The sequence below is a fragment of the Corvus hawaiiensis genome, chromosome Z, assembly GCF_020740725.1.
Source record: "Corvus hawaiiensis isolate bCorHaw1 chromosome Z, bCorHaw1.pri.cur, whole genome shotgun sequence".
NCBI classification, from domain to species: Eukaryota; Metazoa; Chordata; class Aves; order Passeriformes; family Corvidae; genus Corvus; species Corvus hawaiiensis.
Window position 1 is genome coordinate 68408388 of NC_063255.1, and position 23111 is coordinate 68431498.

The following is a 23111-nucleotide window of genomic DNA, read 5'->3' on the forward strand; positions in this document are numbered from 1 at the left end:
GTGTTGGTACAGGCTGGACACTAATTAGATAGAAAATACCTTTGTGGAAGTGGACGTGGGAGTCGTACTCAACAGCAGGTTGACCATGAGGCAGCAGTTGCCCTTGTGGCAAAGATGGCCAACTTCTTTCTAGGCTGCTGCAGTAGGAGGAGAGTTGCCAGCAAGTTGAGGGAGGTGATTCTTCCTCTACTTACCTCTTGTGAGTCCTGTCTGGGGTGCCATGACCAACACTGCACTTCCCTGGAGAGGAGAGACATTGACAAAGTAGAGCAAATCCAGTGAAAGGTACCAGGATGATTAGAGGGCTGGAGTACATGACATCTGAAGAGAAGCTGAGGTAGTTGACTTGGTGGGATCTCATTACTGTCCGCAACTGCTTAATGGGAGGATATAGAGAAGCCAGATTTTTTGCAGAGGCATATGACGATAAAAGGACACATGGACGCGAGACAATGGTCTTGTGGTGAAACACAGAATATGCCAATTAACTGAAATGAAAAATTATATGCCATGAGAGTGTTAAAAAACGGGAACAGATTGCTCAGGAAGACTTTGAAGTTTCCGTCTTTGGAGGTGTTAAAGGCTTGCGTGTTCAAAGCTCTGATCAACACAATTTAAATTGACCAGCTTTGAGTGGGGTGTAGGACTAGGTGACCTCTTAAAGTCCCTTGCAAGCTAAATTATTCCATGGTCAATCAATTCTATGTCATTGATTTATGCACTAAGGAACTATTTAAGGGGCCTCTGTAATTCTGTATGTTTTCCTCTTTAGTTGAAAGTCTCCATGTCGCTGTAACAACATCACAAGTGAGTGAAACAGACAGATCACCAGAGGAAAGTACTGGCGAATTAACTGTGAAGCGTACATTCACTGCCAATGAAATCTTCGAATCTGTTGCTGGTGGTTAGTAAAATTTGATGCTTTTACATATTCAGAGTTTTTTGGAAAGCCTCTGTGGTCTAGGACAGAATCAATAGAAAATAATGTAATAAAGGTTGCCTTTTGGCAAATGCTCGGGTAGTGTAAATTGTTATATAACTTTGTTGGAGGTACACTTTCTTATCATTGCTGTTCAACTCTACAGCAAGTCTGTTTTGCAGTATAGACCATTTCCCTTTTTGTCAGGAGGCTTGAAAACCAGGATTGAGATTCCAATAATTTCAGCTGCAAAGGGTAGTATTAATTTCTCACAACAAAATTGCAAATACAGTTGTGTAAAAAACACTGCTACAGAGCAGTTTTAATGTTATGGTTACACTTAGTTCCAAACTTTCATATGTGAAATAGTGCTAATTTTTAAGGTAGAAAAACTGGATTGGGCCACCTGGGCCATCCTGGCTTCCAAATTTGTTTTTCCCCAGCCTAGGATCCATTATGTAACTCCAAATAATAAAAATCACTTTCTCACTATCCTAAGTAGCTGTAAAAAAGCATGCTCTTTGTTTTACTAGTTAGGATATGCTTTGATACCTTTCTTTTGCATTTTCTTGGGCCTTTATTTGTTAGATGCAGAAAGAAAAGAAATTGAAGAATCACCAGAAATCAATCTCAGTGTTGAGGAGGAAGTGGCAGGTGCCAGTCTTGAGGATAAGGTATTGTAACCAGTTTTTCTTCCTGCATTGCACATAGCAGTCTGGGCACTCTGCATGTACATACTGTCCAAATTTTTACGGGGAATTTCACTCAGATCCAGGTAATTCAGTTTAATAGAGGTCACTGCAATTATTAATAAAATTTTTAAAAGCAGTCTTAAACAATCCAAGCACAGAACAATTTTCCTGGAAGGCTTAGGGTCAGTGAGTTGTAACAACAGGCAGTGTTTTCAAACCACTTGTATGGGCCACTTACGAGCCTGGTTCTCTGCTGTCATCATTCAATAGGTGCATATCTGTGGAGCTGACAATAGTATTTCCTCTACTCCCTCCTCCTATTCACAGGATGATGAAAGTCTCCTGCAGTGACAGTCCTCAGCTAATGCAAGGAAGACTTGTGCATTGGAAGAACTTCGTCCTGAGAACAAGCACATAAAATAGGATGGATGTTTTTACACCAGCTTGCTTCAGAATTTTGAATTTTTAAAAATGGAGCAATTAGAGAATAGAAGAGGAAGTGCCCATTTTGCAAAGTCCTATAGTTGATAAGCAAATCCGGGTAGAAAAGCAGAACCAAAAATCAGTTCTGGACAAAATTAGGAATGACAAATTTTATGTAGCAACAGAGTGTTGGAGTAAGCAATGTGAATTACTGTGTGGAAATAAAGTCAACTCTAATAGTGTAGTTCTTAGGTGGAGAATAAGAATCACAAAAGGACTAAAGGGGAGATACAAGAAGATAAGATACAGAATGTGAAATGGAAAGAAACCTTTGCCTAGAAAAGGAGTTAATTAGCATTAACATATTGTCTTTGCATCAGGTCTGAAAGAAGGCTTGTGTGCCTGAAAGCTTGGGTTTGTTTGTTTTCTATATTGGGAATACTCTTGCTAATACACTAATCTCTCTATAATCTCACCTTATGTTTAGCTCTGTATCATCTTATCAGACTGCTGACAGAGGGAGGAAGGATGAAGAATGTGAGTGAAGAAATAGGTTGAAAACAAAAGTCCAAGTGAGGGAGCAGAGAAGCTAGGTGAAGAGAAATAGAACAACCTAGAGAGGGTAGAGTGGCTCAGATATAGCCCATTAGAAGTTCCAGTAGCTCCATGTGAAAACTCTGCCACTGTGGCTATACAGAAGATAGAGCCAGGCTTTTCTCAGAGATGGAAAGATAAAGGATGAGCATCCAAGATTACAAGTTGCAGCAAGGGAAATTCTGAGTGTATACAAGGAAAAAAAAAAGGTGCAAGGATGAGCAAGGAGGAATGTTTGTCCAAAGAAGTTGTGGGGATCTCTACCCTTGGGAGTTTCCTGGATTTGACTGAAGAAGGCCTTGGGCAACTTCCTCTAACTTTGAAGCTATGCTTGCTCATAAAGCTGGAGGGACCTGTACCCAACTCTTCCACCCTAAGTCATTATCCTATTATTTGTGGCCTATTTTTTGGGCAAGGCATACATCAATTCTGATACCATGTCAGAATCAGACTTACCGGCAGGTGGCAGAATGAGCAAAGAGAAGAGGCAAGGCAAGGGCTTTGCAGGGAGGTGGGTGTGCAGCCCCGGAGCGTGGAGTACCAGCTCTAGACTCGGCCCAAGTAGCCTGGGAAAACAAGACCTGGGCAGAGGGAGCAAAAGCTCCCAGCTCAGAGGTTAGATGCTGACTAGACACTGGAAGGGAGACCATTGTCCCTGCAACATGAGGGGTCCCCAGTGGGCAGCTGTGAGGAGTGATCACCATCTTGTCTCCCCTGCTCCTGCCTTGTAATTGGATCTCTGTGGGCGTTGTCCAAAGCGCGGCGCAGCCTGCTCTGGGATGTGACCAGCCTCATCTCTCTGAACCAAGGTGATCGGGAACAGTGGCAGAGAGGTGGTGGTGGCCTTCAGTTAAACACCTGAAATTACTGCTTCACTCCTATCTGGATTTGCAGGGCATGTGCAAACTCAGCTAAACCTGCCTCAGCCTCATCTCCCAGTGCTCAAATGGTGCTGCAGTGAGGGGACTGTGGGCACTGTGACTGGCTACTTGCAACTCCGTGGTCAAACCAATGCCAGATAAACCTTCCCCTGTGCACATCCTTTTCTAAACTCAAAAGGGCTTAAAAACCTGAAAGAAACTCTACTCTTTCAGTGTGCAGGCTCTCCTTTGTACACTCTTCCTCCACCTTCCAGCATCACCTTCTTTCTCTCCCTCTTGGCCCTGCTGGTCACCATCTTACCCACTGCTCACTATCCAGTTAAGGGAAAGCAGAGCTATCTTGTGTCCATCCTTGTGCTGCACAGAGACATCATGCAAAATCCTCTGCTTCTCGCAGCAGAGCTGAGCTTTTCTATGGCTTGTGGATGCAGTGAGGAAGAGGAAGGGAAGATCCTCAGGTGGAGGGGAATGGGAGCAAATACTGCAGAGAAATAATGAGACAAAGAGTAGAGGAGGAAGTGATGCAGCTGGTATTCCCTTTCCCCCATGGGTGTCTCTGTTGGGCTGTGTTGGGGGGCTGGTCTTTCTCATTTTCATTTTCAGTTATTGCATCTAAATGTAGCAGATGCTTTGCTCTCTGTGGTGGAAAATGAGACTCAGTAGAGAACTTAGGAGAATCAGAGAGAAAACAAATATTCCCCAAACTCTCAGCTGCTTCTCTGAAAAAAAAAAAAAAGAGAAAAATAATACAGGAAGTCTTTTCAGCATAGGCTCAGAAGGGATTGCGCTTGACACAGTTCCCACCATTTCATCTTATCTTTCTCAGAGGAGCTATTCTTTATGCTGAAGGGATTATGGGTATCTTCACCCCATAAATTTAGAAAGCTTCTTATGAAAAGGGAGCAGGATGAAGTGGCTGTGCCTTGCTGCAGAGGACAGTAGTGACCATGCTGGTGTGTTTTCTAGAGTGTACTGGACACAGCATCTCACAGGGCACCGAAGGCATTTGTTGTAATCCACTAACATGACTTCTTGCTAGTTTCTTAGTACATTATTATTTCTATTTTTGAAGAGTCTCATGCTGTTCCATCCCACTGTAAGTAGTCTAAACCCACTGTGCTTATATACAGAAGTCTGGTTACTGTATTTCAAAACTTTCAAGTAAACAAATGAATCGAAATGTCTTTTCTGTGCAGCATTAGTCAGAAGGGATTAAAATTCTGGATGAAATAGTTTCATTTGTAAAGTTGTGCTTAGAGTCTCTAGTAATTTCCACGGAAACGCCATTGTTGATGAATTATTAGTCTTCACCGATTGTTGCTTGTGTCTTTTTTCACATACCCACATAAAGGGTTGACTCAGTACACATTTCCTAGCCTTAGGTCCCCACTAGTTTAAAAAAAAAATTACCTAGATGATACAATTTTAAAATTTAAAACAACTTTTTAAAGCTCACATATGTTTTTTTTAGGGAGGAAGTATGAATATTTCAGGATCTACAGGGACAGAGGTGAGTAAATCTAAACCTCAGATAGAATGTAGTAACTATTTAGTTAACAGAGGTCAAACCTTTGAAAATCCTTCTCTTTTATTTTCTAGATTGTACAAGCAATCCAGAACTTAACCCGTCTCTTATACAGCATGCAGGTGACTACTCCACTACTAACTTCATAGAGTAATTCATTTGTCCTAATAATTTACTTTTAAAGATTTGTTTTCATGTTGCCCTACTTTCAGACATCACATTAATAGATACTGATCTCAACTGACTGTTGCATAAGTTGTCACAGAATGTATTTTTATTCTAGTTGTAGATTTCTTTTAAGAGCTGAATAATACTAACTTGCTTGGAGATCAGTCCATCCTCCCAAAAGAGGATGTTTGTACAGTCCAAAAATGTAGCAGGAAAGTAAATTGATGGCTCTACTTGAACTGATGTCATTCCACATACAGATTTCTGAAATTATAGTCCAAAAAATTGAAAAAATTCAGTATTTTGATTAGACTGTTCTCTTGGTTAGTAGTAAGCAGTAACTTTGCCGGGGATCTCAGATAGCAAACTCAGTCCATTTTAGATGCTTAAATCTCAATTATCTTGTATATTCTGTAGGGCCTTAGTATGAAGCATTTGCCTCTTTTATGGTATGTTTGAATGTCTTAATTTACTTTTTCTTATTTAGCTGCAGTTTTATAATTCTATTTTAAAATGTTTCATTTGAGTATACTTAATTTTTTGATCCTATTGACTTTAGCATATATCACAATAACCTGGAAACCTTGGGCTTAGAAGTGAAATGTATTGAAGCAATGCAAAAGCAAAATAAAAATCCTATAATTCAGGCAAATTTTTTTGAGTAATTGAAAAACAAATAGGGACAGTAAAGTAAGGTTTAAGATCATGCATTAATTGTTCAGACCATGGGCAGTCAATTGCAGAGAAACAAGGAGAGGATCTTGTCCTGTTTACAGATCACTGAAACTGACCCAATACTGGAGGAAGAGCAAAGGGGATTGCACACTGCATGAAGTTAAAAACTTTCTGGGGTGGACAGCATAGGGCAGTGGGGCTATGTGAATTCTCTGGGAATGTCTGCTGAAATAGGTTCCCATGTCAGCTCTTGAACATAGGCGGTGCAATAAGTGCCTCAGCAGATCTAGGGTTTTCTTGCTTTCCTTTCTTCTTAATCCCAGCTATTTGTTTTTGTGTTGCTGGAGGATGTCACAATCTTTGATGCAAATGTCACAACACTTTTGTGAAGGATGGAATATAGAGCTCTCACCTGTAAAACAGGAACATCAAACCTGAAATGATGACTAAGCTGCAGGTTTATGCTTGCACTGACACCTTGGTCAGGTGCGTGTAGCGGTACAGTCCTGGTGGCATGGCTGTATTGGCAAGTGGCCGTAGGACTGATGTTAGCTGTGCTGCAATGCTGCAGGTTAGCAAGGAGAGCCTTAAAGTTGGAGTGAGCTCTGCTGGAAACAGTACAGTTTTATCTGTATAGGTCACAGCTGTGTTAGGAATACTTGGGTGAGTATAGCATTCCCAGTGCCTTATTGCCCTCTTTAACCATGAAAAATCATTTTTCCTATGTGTCTTTACATCGTCTGAGAGAACACGACCCCCAGCTGTAATTGAAGTGCATATGCACAGCTGTAACATAAACATGTATAATAACACTAAGTGTAAACCAGAAGCCTTGTTAAAAGTGCTCAAAAGAATTGAGTTTGATTTTAGAAATACCTCATTGTAAAGGCATGATCACAGAATTTTCTCTATTTGCTTAAAGAATAACCTCCAAAAAAAGCTGAAGTATTGTTATATGATTCTCTATAAAAACAAAGAAATGGATTAATGCTGATATTTAAACATTTGTGTCTGATTTTGCTGTGGTGTCTAGGCAGTACTGGCTATCCAGGACAGCCACAAAGAGCTCCATAGGTTACTACTGCAAGAGAATGAGAAGACCAGTCGAGGCCAGGCTTCTCGGCTAAACCTCGTTTTGGAACAAGAAAAATACCGGAATCTGGAAAAACAAAGGGTGGAACTGGCCAACATACACAAGTTGAAGCAGCAGTTTCAGCAGGACCAGCAGCGGTGGCTGCGTGAATGTGACCAGCGGCAGCTGGAGCAGGAGGCGAGGGAGGGCCGGCTGGGGCAGCGGGAGTGCCAGTGCGAGTGCGAGGAGGAGCTGCTGGAGCAGAGCCGACAGGGACTGGCGCTGCAGCTGCAGGAGTACCAGCAGAGCCTGGAGAGGCTCCGGGAGGGCCAGAAAATGGTGGAGAGAGAGAGAGACAACGTGAAAATGCAGAAGAAACTCCTGTGGCACTGGAAGCATGGTCAGCAAAACAGCCTGTTTTCACCCACAGGGGACTATGAGGTGTGTGGTTCCGCATTGTAATTATATCCCTGACTGCACTGCTAGAGACCTTCCTTGACGAATGAGCCAGGACATCTGGGTTTTGTTGGTTCTTAATGTAATGAATGAGCCTGTGGGAAGCTGAGATTCAGGCATATCCAAGCATTTTCTTTTACTAAGTTTAACCAGGGAAAGTGCAAAGTCCTGCCCCTGGGAAGGAGCATCCCCTTGCATGGGTAGACGCCGGGGATCACCAGCTGGAAGACAGCTTGACTCTCTACAGCTACCTGAAAGGAGGTTGTAGCAAGGTGGGGGTCAGCCTCTTTTCCCAGGCAGCTAGTGAGAGGACAAGAGGAAATGGCCTAGAGCTGTGATAGGGAAGGTTTGGTTTGGGAAGAGTATTTTGCTGAAAGGGTGGTCAGGCATTGGAACAGGCTGCCTAGGGAAGTGGTGGAGTCACTATCCCTGGAAGTGTTCAAAAAGTGACTGCACATGGTAGTTAGTGCTATGGTTTAGTTGATGTGATGGTGGTGTGTTGGGTCCAAAGTTGGACTCAATGACCTTGGAGATCTTTTCCAGCCTTTATGATTCTGTGAAAAGAACTTGGGAGTCCTGTGTTGAACATGAGCAAACGTGCCCCTCTGTGAAGGTGGCACATGGTCTCCAGGGCTGCATTGGGCAAAGTACTGCTTGTAGGTCAAGTGAGGGGATCCTTCCTCTCTGCTCTGGACACACCTGGAGTCTGGCTCCCCAGAACAAGAAAGGCATAGAGCCTTTCTTGTAGAAAGGATGTAGAGACAGGAGGATGGATGTCTGGTGAAGTGCCTGTTTGAGATACAGGGACATCACTCCAGTAAGGAAAGGCTGAGACTGTTCAGCCTGGAGAAGAAAGAGTTCTTATTAATGGGGGTTCCTTTTAATGTATATAGATACCTAAATGGAGGTTCTAAAGCAGATGGAGACAGGTTCTTTCCAGTGGCACCCAGTGAAAGAACCAGAGGCAATGGGCACAAAGAGAAACACAAAAGATTCCTTTTGAATGTCAGAAAACTGTTTTCTCTTGTGAGGGTGATGGAGCCCTGGCACAGGCTGCGCAGGGAAATTGTGGAGTCTCTGTCATTGGAGATATTCAAAAGCCACATGGTCTTGGCAACTGTCTCTATGTGGCCCTGCTTGAGCAGGGGGCTAGACCAGATGTCTTCTAAAGGCCTTTTCCAACCTCAGCCATTCTGTGATTTTAAGCTGGATACCCTAAAACCCCCAAACTTAGGCAGATGTTTATTAAACTGAGAAGACAGAAATTGTAAATATGAGAATCTGTGTTTTATTCTGCTTTGCTACTGTGTTTATAAGATACATTGTGTCTCTGCACCTTGTAGGAAAACTAAATTATTGTAGTACTTAAGCATATAAAGCACTTAGTGATGTTTTTGGTTGCGGCCCTTTTTCCTGGACCACTATCTCCAGGGAGGAAAAGGAGCACCTCCAGGAGCAGCAAACATCAGGCTCTTGTGAACCCCACATGTCAGGCCCTGCTGTCCTGTTCCCTGAAACAAGCAGCCCCCTAGGGGAAGAGGTTGGTGTGTGGCTCCATCCCTGACAGTATTAAGTCCTCGGAGATGACCATTCTTTGGGGGGACAATTTAAAGTAGCTCTGAAGCTGCTTAAGTGTTTTAATACTAAAAACAATTACGTTTTTGTTGAGGGTGGAGGATGCACTCTGTCTCTGAACTCATCTGTCTGGGTGCTCACCTGGCAGGTGGATCCTCATCTCTAATCCCTGCTTGGTGGGTATGGTCTTGATTTCCATTACTGTTCTCTAAAGCACCTGAAAATCAAAACATTTTGTCTGGCTTTTCCACATATGGGAGGCTCACTGACCCAAACAGCTCTTTTTTCCCCTCAGGTTCTTGTTTTCACAAGAAAATCTGTAGAGCCTTTCTTCAAGCCATCACCTCCATAGTTTTTCAGCTGGCAACTCACCCATAACAGGCAGAGACCATTTGGCATCTAAGATTGTGCCTGCATGAGGGGGTAAAGGATTGGCCTCTGACCTCCCCCTTTTCACCTGGCTTTTGTGAACACCATGTGAACATGACTTTCCCATACATGCTTGCCAGCCCAAACAATGAACACACTTTTTACTAGTGTAGCATGTGCTACAGTTTTGGCTTGTTTGGCAGTGCTTAAGAAGTGGATGATAAAACCAAAACTGAGGTTTCTCATCAGCTTTAATGGATGTGACTTGTGACATCTTTTGAGGAGGGGAAGTTGAAGTATGATAGCCTGATACAGGGATATCCAGGATCACATAGACAGAGGGAGGCAAAATAATTAAATGCTGAGTGTCGGAGAGTAGTAGTTTTTGTAAACTAATGTTTTATTTGTAAGGCTGCTGTATTTTTATTTCAAGTAGACTACATGGCTTTGATTCCATCCAGGCCTTAAGATTGTCTTTCTCCCATGTTTCCAATACTCCTTGCAGCAGCAGAACTGTCTGAATGATTGTCAGTCAGCCGGTATTTCCAGCCCAGTGTTTTTGTTTTACACTGAACCTAGATAGTTTTGTGTGACCAAACAGTGCAGTAACTTACACTAATACTCCTGCTTTTTTTTTAAGATTGGCCTTAATAAACACCTGCAGACAAAGAGTCTGCAGGAGTTGCATTTTCAGCCCTTGGGAGCCAGGGCTTTCTTGCTAAAGCTGTTCGCCATCCTCAGTTTGGCTGCTGCAGCCCTGTTCTCTGTGATTACCTATCCACGTGAGGTACAGTGTTATTTTTGGATTGCAGAGTATGCAGATTTATGTATCAGAAGTGGTACCTTGTAGAGCCATGAGGCAAAATATTAACCCCCTGAAAGCAGTCAGCAGAGCTCAGTGCATCCCAGTTAGCGGTCCTTTGTTATCTGTTACTTTGTAGTTATTACTTGTTTTGCGGTGAGCTAAGGCCAGATCTTCTAGGCTATTGCTGTTTGTTCCTGAACACACATCCAATTTAATGTGTTTTGAGGTTAACTTCTGGCAGATTGGATGAATATTTGCTATGAATCCCCATTCTGTCTGGCAGTTAATTTTATGCATCCTGGTATAGGATTCTTCAGGATGATGCTCGTAGTTATACACTTTAGTTTCACACAGTGAGAAGCAGGGAATTGGACTCCATGATTCTTATTAGTCCCTTCCAACTTGACATATTCTGTGATTCTGTGATTCTGGTACTTGACAAAGGTGAAAATGAGATTCTCTGTTTTGTTTTTTGTTGTTTTATTTCCCCTTCTGCAGATAATGGGACATAATCAGTTGGACAGCTTACATGGTGAAAATGCATTCTACTTCAAGGAAGCTGTAGTGTGTGTGTCTCTAAGCAGAATCAACAGACCAGATTCTTCTCTCATTTATGAGGATGGTGTGTATGGGATGAATATCTCAAATTCTGATGTAGCAGGGACTAGTGAAAATCAGGTGGACCTCAAAATGGACACTTCTTGTCAGCCAGCATTAACTAGTGCACTGTGGAAATCCACTAGTCCTTTCCAGCAGATGTCTTTTTCCTGCAAAAGCAACAAGGATTCCTTTAACAATGGTAATTAATGCTTTATTTAATTAAGAAATGGTACAGGCAGTTTGCCACCTCTCTGGCTGAATAGTCCTAGGAACAAAGACAGCTTGGTAGTGGTGGAAGCAAGAGATTTTGATAAAACAATCACATGCTTCTTTGCAAGATTTTTGATGGTAGGTGAGAAAATAAGCAGAACAGAAATACAGAAAATTACTGAAAAACCCCACAAAACTCCTTTTTGTGTCTGTGTAATAGTACTCAGAATGTGTTTTTCTCTTAATCTTTTCCCAATGCTTTTTGACCTTTTTTTTGCGACTTGGAGTCGCTCTTTTTCAAGTTCATTTTATTGATTGTTTTAGAACATATGTGCATTACTTGAGGATTTCTGGTTGGAATAGCTTTTGATTTAATGTCTTAGAATGATAATTAGTGTTCAAACACCCTTTTCTTGCTTCATTGAGGAATGAAAATATTTTGAAAGATCTGTGGACAGACAATTGTGTCACTTCTAAGGAATAATGCAATCCTTGACTATACGTTACGTTAGTAGCTCTTACTGCATTACCTTTCTTTATTCTTGGATTTTATCAGAATCCCCAAACATACGTAGACTGCATGGCAGTTGTTGATGGTGGCTACCAAAATGAGTGGAAGAGGCTGCCTATCTGAGCACTGCATGCTCTGAAAATTCCTCAAAGATCTTAAAAACTTAGGAGAAACACTAAACTGTCTGAGGTTTATTTCTCATTTTGCACAATATTAGCTTTGATCTAACTTCTTTCATTAGTGTGAGTTGGAGAGCAGGGTGTAAAAACACAACAGCTAAAACTCTTGGGGGGCAGTGGTGCACTTTTGGTATAATAGATTGTCATCTGGTGGGTTTTTCTGCACAGTTGTGAAATTCAGGAGACAAGGCATGTCAATGCTGCAGCAGTGCCCGAGCTCCCATTTTTCTGTGGTTGGCAGTGCAGAATAACTTCTGTCCTCACACCAACTTCAGGTGGGTCACAGCAAAGACCAGTGGGCAGTAGAATTAGGAGTAGAAAACATACACAGGTACAATGGTTAATTGTCTTATATCAGTGGTTAAGGAACTTGCTCCTTGTACTGCCTGTAATGTATTAAGCAGGCATCTGTTACAGCCTTAATACTAGTCCTTGGTATGTGGATTGCCAAAAGAGCATTTTATAATCAAAGGTAGGGCAGGCTAGCTGTATCACCACAATCAGCAAACCAAGCTGATTAGCAAAAGAGATTAATATTTCTAAAAATGCCTAAATAAGTAGCCTGGTGAAACTTGTTCTAGTTTAACTGCGATTGTCATTTTAGTTATAAGTTAGCTAAGCTAGTGCAAATTTGAGAAGGAGCACATATGTGGGTTTAAACCTCTCAAAAGCTTGCACTGGCGAACATACAGATACAAGCTAACCAGGATACTTTCTATTGAGCCCACATGAGAGCATCTGTTTTAATGAAACTGGCTTGTACCAGTTTAATTGCACTGATTCTAAGATAAACTGATTCTAAGACACCTACAATGGACCAGCTTTGTGTTTGGCTGGTGTCAATGCATCCTGCGTAGACATCCTTATCTTGCCCTGGTAACAGGGCAGCGGGACAGTCCCAGCACTCTTGGGGACCAGCTCTGGCTACAGAGCCTGCCCAGGAGGCCAGTGTAAGTCTCTCTGATGAAGTCGTGTTGGCAAAATGTGCATTTACTGCCTGGGTAGTGCCACAAGACACCTTATGCAAAGGAGCGAAGCAAATCCTTGCAGCATTCTGATGGTTCAGATGATGCTGTGAAGCCCACCACTGCATTGCTAGAGCAGGCAGGGCTGGAAGCCTCCCCCCAGAGAGATGTGACATCACATTCCATAGTTGCATTTGTGATTCAAAAGGTGACAAGAATTTTATGCTCTGATCATGGAGTGCACGAGTCTGCATGATTCAGACTTGTTTCTGTCATGCATCAGGACTACTGTACAGGGAGGGAATGGGGAATGAGAAGAGTGCTAAGCTTCCCCAAAGGGCTCTCCGCATATGGAAATTAAGCAAATCGCTTGTTCCAAAGCAGTGTCAATCAAATTGAACAATACAAACATTTTGTAAAAGGAAACTGGTTTCCTTTTTCTTGAGTGTTTTTGGGCATGTTTCTTCCCCAGAGAGTTTAGCAGAGTTTAAGAAGATCTCCAACCTTGTGCCTCCACTTTCTGACACCTCTGCAGGATATAGTCGGTTTGCAATCACTTTGAAGGACAACGAACTGAAATGCAGTGAGGGAAAGAACTTGAAAGTTAGCTGAAATTGTCAATATTTTCATGTGAATGAATGTTTCATGGCATTTTTGTGCATTTTCCGACCAGCTTTGTGTATAAAGTCTCATAATCATCTTTCAAAAAAACATCCTTAAATAATTAGTCAACCTAGAACTAAGAAACAAATACTGAGTATGGTTTACTGCATATAGCCATGTACCACATACATACATGCCCAGACCTAATATATAGTTAAAATTTTGTGTGTACACAAAAGGAATTTCTTGGGTTTGATTAATTTTCCAATTTTCCCAGAATTATTAGGTATTTTGTAAGAAGTCTGCTCTGTCAAAAAACCCCCTTAAATTATTTAAAGAGGAGCACCATCTGAACTAGTTTCCAAGGAATTAATCACACTGCATTCTACCATATGTTAAGTACTATTCAATTAAGCTTCATAAATATACAGAAATGGAAACAGCTACATTCCTCCAGTGCATAATTTTCCATTCATATTTCCTAAGGTAAGACATAGATCTCTCCACATAGCTAACATCATGATTATATATCATTGTTTTATGTGTATGGGAGGGAACTTTACTAAAGACCTTCAGGCAAGTTCCCACAAAGCTGAAACTGGCATAAGTAAACTCGCTAGGAAAGGTGTGTCAGTCAACAGGAGGAAAATATGATTGAAAGAAAAATGTGTTAATGCTTTACAGTAATCGTTATGAAATTATCTGCATGAAAGAAACAAGTACTTTGGCTAATTAGGAATGAGGGGGAAGTATAGGTTTTGTGTCAGACTAGACTGAGAATTGAATTAATTAATCTTGCATTTAATTGACATGTCAGGTTAACTAGCCAAAGTGATGCCTAAGGATTTACCTATGGATTCACCTCTTTGATTTCAGGAATCAGTGCAATTTTAGTTCTTTTAAACTTTGAAGTGAACAGCATTGTTTGCTGCTGCTACCCTAACTTTATTTATTCAGATGTTGTAGCTACAGAAATAGAATTGAAAAGTGATAGATCTGGAAAACCACTGAAACTTCATTGTGGGAGGGTTTTACCTCAGGCATTTAGTATGAAGGATCTGTACACGGGATGCAGTGAAAAATGTAGTTTAAATCTTTATGGGGAGCATAGGAAAACCTGTGATCTTCATAAACAGCCAAATGCAAACCCAGGGAGCAAAAGTAGGACTCTATTTGACTAATGTCATTTAAATATTTTTAAAGGACAGATAATACGTGTATGTATATAAGCAAATGAGATATTTTGATTTTGGAAAAATAATTTATAGCAGCTTTCAATAAAATAAGTGGTTTCTAGAGATGTAAAATATTTAATTTGCAATAGAAAAAGCAAATATTCCGGAAACAATATGTAGTATCCTATAACTCCATAAAAGTTTATATGAAATTTCCTTCCTATTCCTTAAGGCAGATTATTCTAATGGTGATTGCTCTGTTGAACCTATTCTTAAAACTTTGTATCAGATTCATTTGCTTTGGTTTCCCATTGTTAATTTAGATGGCATTTAGAACAGCACATTTTTTGTCTATGTGCTGGTTTCAGCTGGGGTAGAGTTAATTTTCATCTCAGTGGCTGGTATGGGGGTGTGTTTTGGATTTGTGCTGAACTCAGGGTTGATAATACAGAGATGTTTTTGCTGTTGCTCAGCAGGGCTTGCACAGAGCCGAGGCTGTTTCTGCTTTTGGTACTGCCACACTGGGGAGGGGACTGGGGGTGCTTAGGAGACTGGGAGGAGACACGGCCAGGACAGGTGACCTCAACTGACCAAAGGGATATTCCAGACCCTGTGGCACCATGCTCAGTGTATAAAGGGGGGGATGAAGGAGGAAGGGGAGAACACTTCGAGGGATGGAGTTTTGTCTTCCCAAGTCACCATCATGTGTGATGGGGCCCTGCTCTCCTGGAGATGGCTGTACACCTTCCTGCTCATGGGAAGCAGTGAATGAATTCCTTGTTTTGCTTTGCTTGTGTGCACAGCCTTTGCTTTCCCTATTAAACTGTCTTCTTCTCAACCCATGAGTTCTCCAGCTCTCACCCTTCTGATTCTCTTCCCTGATCCTTTTGGTAGGAGAGTGAGCAAGGGGCTGCTTGGGGCTTGGTTGCTGGCTGGGGTTAAACTACCACTAAGGCTGCCTTAACATAAGTTATGGCCTAATGACATTGTATAAAGTACCTGCTCCATGTTTGCATCAGGAAGGTTGAGAACAATAGGCCTGGTTCTTTCCTTATATTTGTGTTAAGGTGAATTTGTTGCAGTCAGGAGAGGTATACAATGTAAAACTGTGTGCAATGCAAGTGTGATAAAAACCATGTGATGAAATATGCTTTGTACTACAGTGTTAAAAAGCCATCTGAAGTGGTACAGGCTGTTTGTCTATGCTTACAACTCAAGACTGGATTTTGGCAAGGAGCAAATCTCAGTAACTCAGGGCCTTACTCAGATAGCATAGCTACTGCTGCCAGTGCTAGAGGTAGCTAATGGGAGCCTATGCTGAGGACTTTGTTGAGTAAGATTGCTTTCATCACTTGGAACCTGTTAAATAATGATTAGCAACCCCCGTCCCCCCCCCGAAAAAAAAAATCACCACAGTTCTGCATATGTGAGTTAATTTTTATATTATTGTTGCTGAAAGGACTCCTGAGTACATCTGTCTCATCTGAGCTGGAACATAACTGTGTCCCATACAGCACACACTTTATAACAGCATCCTTTGGAGTCAGTGACAGGCCAGCCCCTTACCACCTGCATAATTGCATGTGAAGATGTCTGTCAACCTATTTTAATTTTTTTCTGGTATATTTAATAATATTTTTAATAGCGCCATTTTTTTCACTGTCCCATCCAGTGAGCAAATTCTTTCTGTTTTTCTTTCACTTGGGAAGAGGGAAAGAGGGAAATCTTTAAAAAGTGAAGGATGATATGACCCATGGAGCTCCCAGTTTGTTGGGGAGCTTCCTGAGCAGGTGTGACATATTGTGCTGCTTTAAATTTTTTATCTTTTCTAATTGAGTATATGCCACATTGAGAACAATTTTAAATTGCTTTTTTTGAAGGGTATTCAACATATCCCTTCTACTCTTAGTGTGGATGGCTACACAGGGGAGCACAGAGCCCATTCGGTGCTCATTGTAAGCTATGAGAAAAAAATTAAATGGAAATATATAAGAATATGAAGTTGAGCAGCATCAGCACCAGCATCTTCCAAGTTCAAAATTTCATGGCTTTATCAGAACAATTAAGCTCTTACTTTTAACTCTGCAACAGGCAACAGCAAATTTGCCTCTTCTCCATCCCACAAAACACTGAGTTTCATGCTCTGCTGAAAGATGTCAGTGTCTCTGAGATACTTGGTGGAAATGAACTAGAGAGGAAGTATTTTTTTTCCTCTTGGGAATAATGCTGTGGTTTGTTTAAAGCAAATGGCAAAAGGGACTAAATCACATGGCAGTGTGATACCAAAGTGAAAAATATGCCATTATATGTCATCTGCAATTAGTATATTTCGAGTAACACTTGATTTTCACCTCTGTAGCACTCAGGATTTGTTGTTCTGTTAGTGATCTTCTCATCTCAAAACACTTTCCTCATTTCTGAAAATAACCACAGTAGATGCAGCACTATTACATAAACTTTTAATTAAGGCAGCTAATGATATTCTGGTTTTATCTTGTACATTAATGTAAGTAATGCCTATCCTGTGTAATGCCTGTCTGATTTTATTCCTTCTAATATCTTCTTTAGAGTTCATTCATTTGTGGGGGGAAGTTTAAAATCGTGCACATCTTTAAGGTTATGAATGGAGTAAAGAGATTGCCTGCCCCTTTTGAGGTGCCACTGGTGTTGGTGTAAATCTGCACACCACACTCAGGCTTTCATTGTCTGCAGACTTCTTAAGCAGCCATAGGATGATGGCTAAATCTTCCTCATTTTTCTCACATTTGTGGTTCCACCAGCTTCAGTGCAGTGGCTTGTGGGATCAGCAGAATTAGTGGCATCAATGAAATTGGAATCTTGTGGATGATCTCCCTTTTATGCAGATTTATTCTTTACTTAGATATGTTTTTTCCAGTAGGTAGAGGTTTCAGGGAAGTAGAGGGATGAAAGGAGAACTTTTCAAAGCAGAAAACCATGGGCAGAGGGTCTTTAGCCAGACAACTGCTTTATAGTGAGTTGTATCCTGAGCTCCAGCTCAGGGTTGTGCAGCTGTGACTTAACAAGTCTTCAGGGAAAGAGGTGATCTCTCATGAAAAGAGCCACAAAACAACAGTCTTGCTGGTTGTTTGATGTCAAGAGGGAGGTCTTTGTTTTCCTTGGGAAATGCGATCTCAGTGTGGGTGGAGACTTGGTTACAGTGCCCTGCTTTAGTACATTAAAATATTTTGTATGTGTTTTGTAATGAAGTTGCAGCCTGAAATAGATGCCCTAGTGTGAATAAATAATGCATCCTAATAGATGAGACAAGCTGTTTATAGATGACCAAATATTACAAGATACTGGATATGCAAACACACCCTATAAAATCATGTAGCTGAATTACCAAGTGTATCTGTCTGGCTTATTTTGAAAAGTACAATCTCATTTTAATTATTTAGTATAATACTGTACATATTCCAAGAAATGGCCTGTAGCATGTTGTGCAAAAATAATGAAGCGTTAATAATATGAAACCTTCTCAGCGTCATCTGCTGTTAAATATTAATTGAGGCATGGGGGTAGATTGTCTGTCTTTTGCTCCCTTGCCAGATGCTATTGAAGATTTTCTTTTGGGTGTAAAGTTTTAGTTTGGCAGAGAGGAGGAGCCTTGGTGCTGGTGTGGAAGTTGGTTTTAGTTTAATCAAATTGGAAGACTTCTAACACTCACCTGATTTTTCTGTATTTGTTTAAGGTCTGTTGTACAAAAAACTAAACCCCTGTACTTTAAAAATCATTGAATATATTCCATGATAGAGAATATATGGCAGACAGGGAAAGCAGTGTATTTGGCAAGGATGAAAAGAGATTTTTTTTTCTCTTTATTAATTGAACTTGAAAATTGAAGGATAGTTGTTGCTGACAGGAAAACTGCAGGGAAGCTGTCTTCTGTGCAGAGCAACTTGCCACTGAAGCACAGTGCCATTGGGGAGGGGATGCAGGTCTGAAGAAGGCTCCTGCATTAAACACAGGCAGTTTAGATCTGAAAGTGAAAATGAATACAGGCGGGTGTTTTAAAACTTGTAGTAAAGGTGAGGTAGGAGGAGGAGGTGATGAATTTGGGCTTAAGGGTAAGACCAGTGTTGCTCATAGCAGGGAGAAGCAGGAGCAGAAGTAAGGAAAATGCATCCAAGTGCTCTCCATGCACTCATGGAAAGCACTTGGCTGAAGGGATGGCAGCACATGCTTATTTAATAATTGTGGGGTTTTACGGCTTTGATGTACAATTCTTCCTTTACCTTTTATGCAAACTGTTTTTATAGCAGTTACATGTTCACAGAGGTTTTAGCAAACAACTAAAAAGGGCATTCATTTCAAAATATTCAATCACATACTGAAAATTCCTATGCTTACAATGCAAAATTTGGGAAATGTGGAACTTTCAAGTTTTTTCTTGATTTTTTCAAGGACTCCAAGAAGAAAACATCAGCACATATACTTCCTGCAAGAAATAAATAGAAATGGCTGTGCTAATACTCAAACTGCAATGAAAAATTAGTGAATACTTCCCTCAGTTTTGAGCTCAAGAGAGAACAAGTATCTTTGTGACTCTGAGATAAGAGGCTTCTCTCAGATGCTCACTCTTGTAGTAATGCCTGTATTTTTTCCTGTATGAATCAACATCAGCAGCTTCTATTAAAGGGTAAGATTAGCATGTAATTGATTTGAAACAGGTGCTCTGCCTGATTTTTTCTTCTGCAGCAATTCTGTATATTGACTTAGTGTTCTTCTGCTACTCTCTTTGAGTTTTGATCTCAGCAGCTTTTATGAGTAAGAAGTGGTGGATCTGGTCTGTTGTTGGGAAATTACCCTATAAAACCAAAGTGCTTAGGAGGAGACTTGAGCGTTTTATAAATTACCTCCCCCTTTTGGCTTTTGTAACAGAGCTGTGCTCTTCTGCTATGCAAGAAAATGGTTGCCAAAGTCCAGAGCACACTTCTTTATGTTGCACCTGAAAGACTGGCCAAATACTGGGGACTGATTTTTTGCCAAGGTCTTTGATTTTATGTTTATTTCAAAGTGAAAAAAAACCCAGCAAAACAACCTACAACCAAAGAGCGTCCATAAAATATGAGGCAGAGTTAATCAACACACTAACATCTGTCTGTGGTAACAGCTCAAAATAAGAGTTTTGATGTGTAAATGTCCCCTTTTGTTTCAAAGGGAATGACTTCATGTTCCAGAGACTGTTTTTTCAGGGTTAATGCTAGCTGTTTCTCTTTTCAAGAGGAAAGGAGATAAAGCCTTAATACAGTGTTTTATCTTCAGGGTGCAAATTGGGACAGTGGGTGAGGGAAGTGTGGGGACGTGCTGGCCGGCAGCAGAAAGGGGAGCTGGTTCATTGTCTCTTGAGTCCTTGGAAGTTTGGGTCTGTAGCTTTGTGGGGTTTCTGTTTCTCCATCAAACATTCAAGCAGGAGTGTTCCCTACTGATCGCAGTTTGTTTTGACTTCAGCCTGCTGGCCAAACGGCTTCTGCAGATGATGGGCTAGGAAGAAGTGGTTGCAGCCCACTTCATTCACACCCACACTGGACACCCAAAAGAGGAGGTGTGGGGGTTTCCCATGCTTCCCCACTGCTGCTGTCAGTGGGCAGGCGAGCTGCCCTGCCCCTGGAGAGGTGCCCTGTGTAGGTGTGCTGCTGTCCTGGGTGGGGCAGTGGCCCCGCGGCAGCAGCTGGTCACGTTCCTTGTAATCCTGTGTAGGAAGGGTGTTCTTGGAGTTTTATGGTTCTTTCCTCTTGATCATTTGAGTGCAGCTGTGTTTAATGAGCTGGAAAAGAAGTAGGTCAATAAAACATGTGTTCGTTGTTAGTAGAATACCTGTCGGACCACGTGTTTGTCTGTAATTGACCATCTAAAGCTTCAAAGCTTAGCACAAAGACAGTTTAATAGGGAATTCATACCTAAATAAATTAATATTAAGCAGAAGCAGACAGCTGTGAGGCAGTCTGCCCTGCCAAGGTGAGACTGTGGGTACTTAATGCACAGACAAGTTATGATTTCAAGTCAGACCTATTTTTAAGTGTCTCTTACTGATTTGCATTAGAAAAACAGCATGCCAAAAATAGCTTAGAACCCTTGTGCTTTAAAAACCGATGCAACTGATAACATAGCCATGTAACTAGGTTAAAATTTTAATCAACCTAATCAATTTTAATCATCATGCTATGAATTTGGTGTTAAAGTGACACTGTCGGTGTCTGAGCTTGAGTTGGTGTTAAAATATTTTCTTTGGTAAACACCAGTGTTAGAAATAGTATGTTTACTGGGTCTTAATAAAAGCAAGATGACTGCATCATCACATTACTCCAAAACTTGGAGCTTTAAGACAAGTATGAGTTGGAATTTTATGATAAATGCCATTTTGGTGGAATAAATGTGTATTTTGTGTTAGCCAAGAATTTGGTCCAAATTGTCTAGACCAAACTTCTCTGAAGAATTATGAGACAAAACCTGAAAACAGAACTGCATTGTTTTACCTAAGCCAACAACTACACAAAGAGCAGAAACATGCAGAATAATGGCATTCCCAGTAATTTTACCATGATCAAAAATCCAGAGTACAGATGTAGAGAAGAGTTATGTTGCAGACCTTATTCATCATAGATGGAATTCTTTCTGTTCTCTGTATTGTAATAAAAAATGCACCAAAAGCTGCTAAGACTAATTAGTGCAGGATCTCTTATGAAATAATTCCTCATCTGCTTCTTGTGTAAAGATCTCTTATTAATGAAGGTGCTTGTTTGTCTAAGAAATGCAGCTGCTGCTTTTTCACAGGGTTGGGCTGGTCAAAAGTAAATAACAGCATTACAATTCCCAGACTGATTTTCTTGCCTTATTCAGTCAGCTGGGAAATGGATTAGGCTCCTCTTTCCTTGATAGCTGTAGGGTCAAAATATTTTTCCCAATGTTTTTTTGAGACCCAATACCAAATTCAGTTCCTGCTGTGAATCAGCTTTATTGAGGTGCGAAGGGCCTAATTTGTGATGGTATGTGGGATCTCAACTGCCAGTGAAACTGCTGGGAGTTGTCTTCAAATCTTCAAGGCTTACACGTGACTTTTCTATAGCAAGTGTTCTGCTCTAAAACGGTAGCAGCAGTATCTTGGTCGTTCCAGGGTAACGCTGTGGTGTTCCAGGCGCACAGTGCTGCTGCATGGTATTCCCTTTCTTCCACCAGCTATAAACAATTGAACCTGCAGTATGGAAAATCCATCACAATTTGGGCAAGTCTTAGTAGGCATTAAAAAAAAGCAATCAAAACTGGTCATGGTGTCTTTCACGGTGAGGAAAGGAAGACAGGCTGAGGTGCCTGGAGTTCCCTGGCTAATCGGCTCTCTATTGCTAATGAATCTGCATGGAAACCACTGGGAGCATCATTAGAGACAAAGAGGTGCCGCGGGATTTGCCAGTGGGGACTTTCAGTGGAGCCCATGGGAGTTAGGCTGCTGTTTGTTATTGAACTGTAATGGCAAATGAGAGCCTGTTCCCTTGAATTCCTTTGAATATCCCAGAGCGGGTAGACTTAGCACTGTTTTTTAGGTGTCTGCTTGTGCTTTGCATTATGCATGAGTGCCAGTATGGGGATTAAATAGAGCAGCTCTGCCATTTCAAATAGCTGTGTCCTGAAGCTGATGTGTCAGCTGTCAGTCCAGATGAACTTGGTACCAGTTATTATAGGTACATGTAAAACCAAAACCTAACTCTATTTATTATTTCAGAAGATTAGTGGGTTTGAGACTCTTTAACATACTTGTTGCCAAAAGTGGCATAAATAACTCTTCATTTAATGCAATTCTATTTTGTAAAGAGGTTCAATGTGACAGATCTTGGAAAGTCACAGCAAGGGAATTGTCTGCAAAATCCGTGTGGTGTGTTCCTTCCATCCCCGCCCCTCCCCCCCCCCCACCCCCCCGCCTTTTATTTCCCCCCCCCTTCCTTTTTAGAAACAGCTAAGAAGTAAAAGTATCCAGCCTGGCCTGACCTCAGAACTAACCCAGCTTTAAGGAGGAGTTTGAATCTGAGGCCTTCTGAGATTCCTTCCAACTTGAATTATCCTGTGATGCTGTGAAAACAAGGTCAGAGCTGAAGGAGAAACACTAAGGTTTTTCTGTTCAAAACACAGAGATTTGAGAGGTTTTTTGCCTGGAGTGTTTCCTAGTGCCTTGATAATGTTCTCCTGTCCTTCCCATAATCGTCACTGTGGGCACTCCAGGCTTACGTTAAGAGCTGTGATCCTGGGTGAGGGAGAGGAGGGATGGGGGGGGGGGGGGGGTGAAGGAGAAAATCTCTGGCATTTATTTGATGTGGAAGTGCTTACATTCTATGACAACAGACAAGAGGTGAGAATCAGTGTGACTAATGAGTTGTTTACTTGGCTTTTGTATCCCCTGCACCCCCAGGTACATGGGCTTTGTTTGTTTTGATATGTATTGATTTCAGATTCCTGCAAATACCATTCCTTTGTCCTTCACCTTCTCAGCAGTTTGTGAGATAGTACTAATCTTGTCTCTTAGTGCTGTGGAAAAGGTAGGGTAGTAAGGATGCAGAATGCTACTTTTTTTTTTTCCCCTTTCCCTACAACAGTACCATGTTTTTAGCCAGGAGCTGTCGTTTCTCAGAGTGTGGACCCCGACCCTGCTTGGAAAACTGAGGTCCTCTTATAAACTCCCTTGAGAACTGATCCCACATAGGACA

The 23111-nt window shown here is 41.3% G+C and overlaps 1 protein-coding gene across 7 annotated transcripts in view; it reads left to right on the forward strand.

The window, feature by feature from the left end:
* The window catches only part of ARHGEF28 (Rho guanine nucleotide exchange factor 28), a 120052-nt gene that overhangs the window by 91503 nt on the left and 5438 nt on the right, over positions 1 to 23111 (forward strand). For 6 of the 7 annotated variants that reach the window (XM_048292756.1, XM_048292758.1, XM_048292757.1 and 3 more), the window contains 6 exons: positions 773 to 904; positions 1508 to 1593; positions 4981 to 5019; positions 5109 to 5156; positions 6911 to 7390; positions 10653 to 10953. In XM_048292756.1, the coding sequence (XP_048148713.1) occupies positions 773 to 904; positions 1508 to 1593; positions 4981 to 5019; positions 5109 to 5156; positions 6911 to 7390; positions 10653 to 10953 (1086 nt within the window). The remainder of the gene's footprint in view (positions 1 to 772; positions 905 to 1507; positions 1594 to 4980; positions 5020 to 5108; positions 5157 to 6910; positions 7391 to 10652; positions 10954 to 23111) is intronic. The other variant, XM_048292760.1, reaches the window with a different exon arrangement.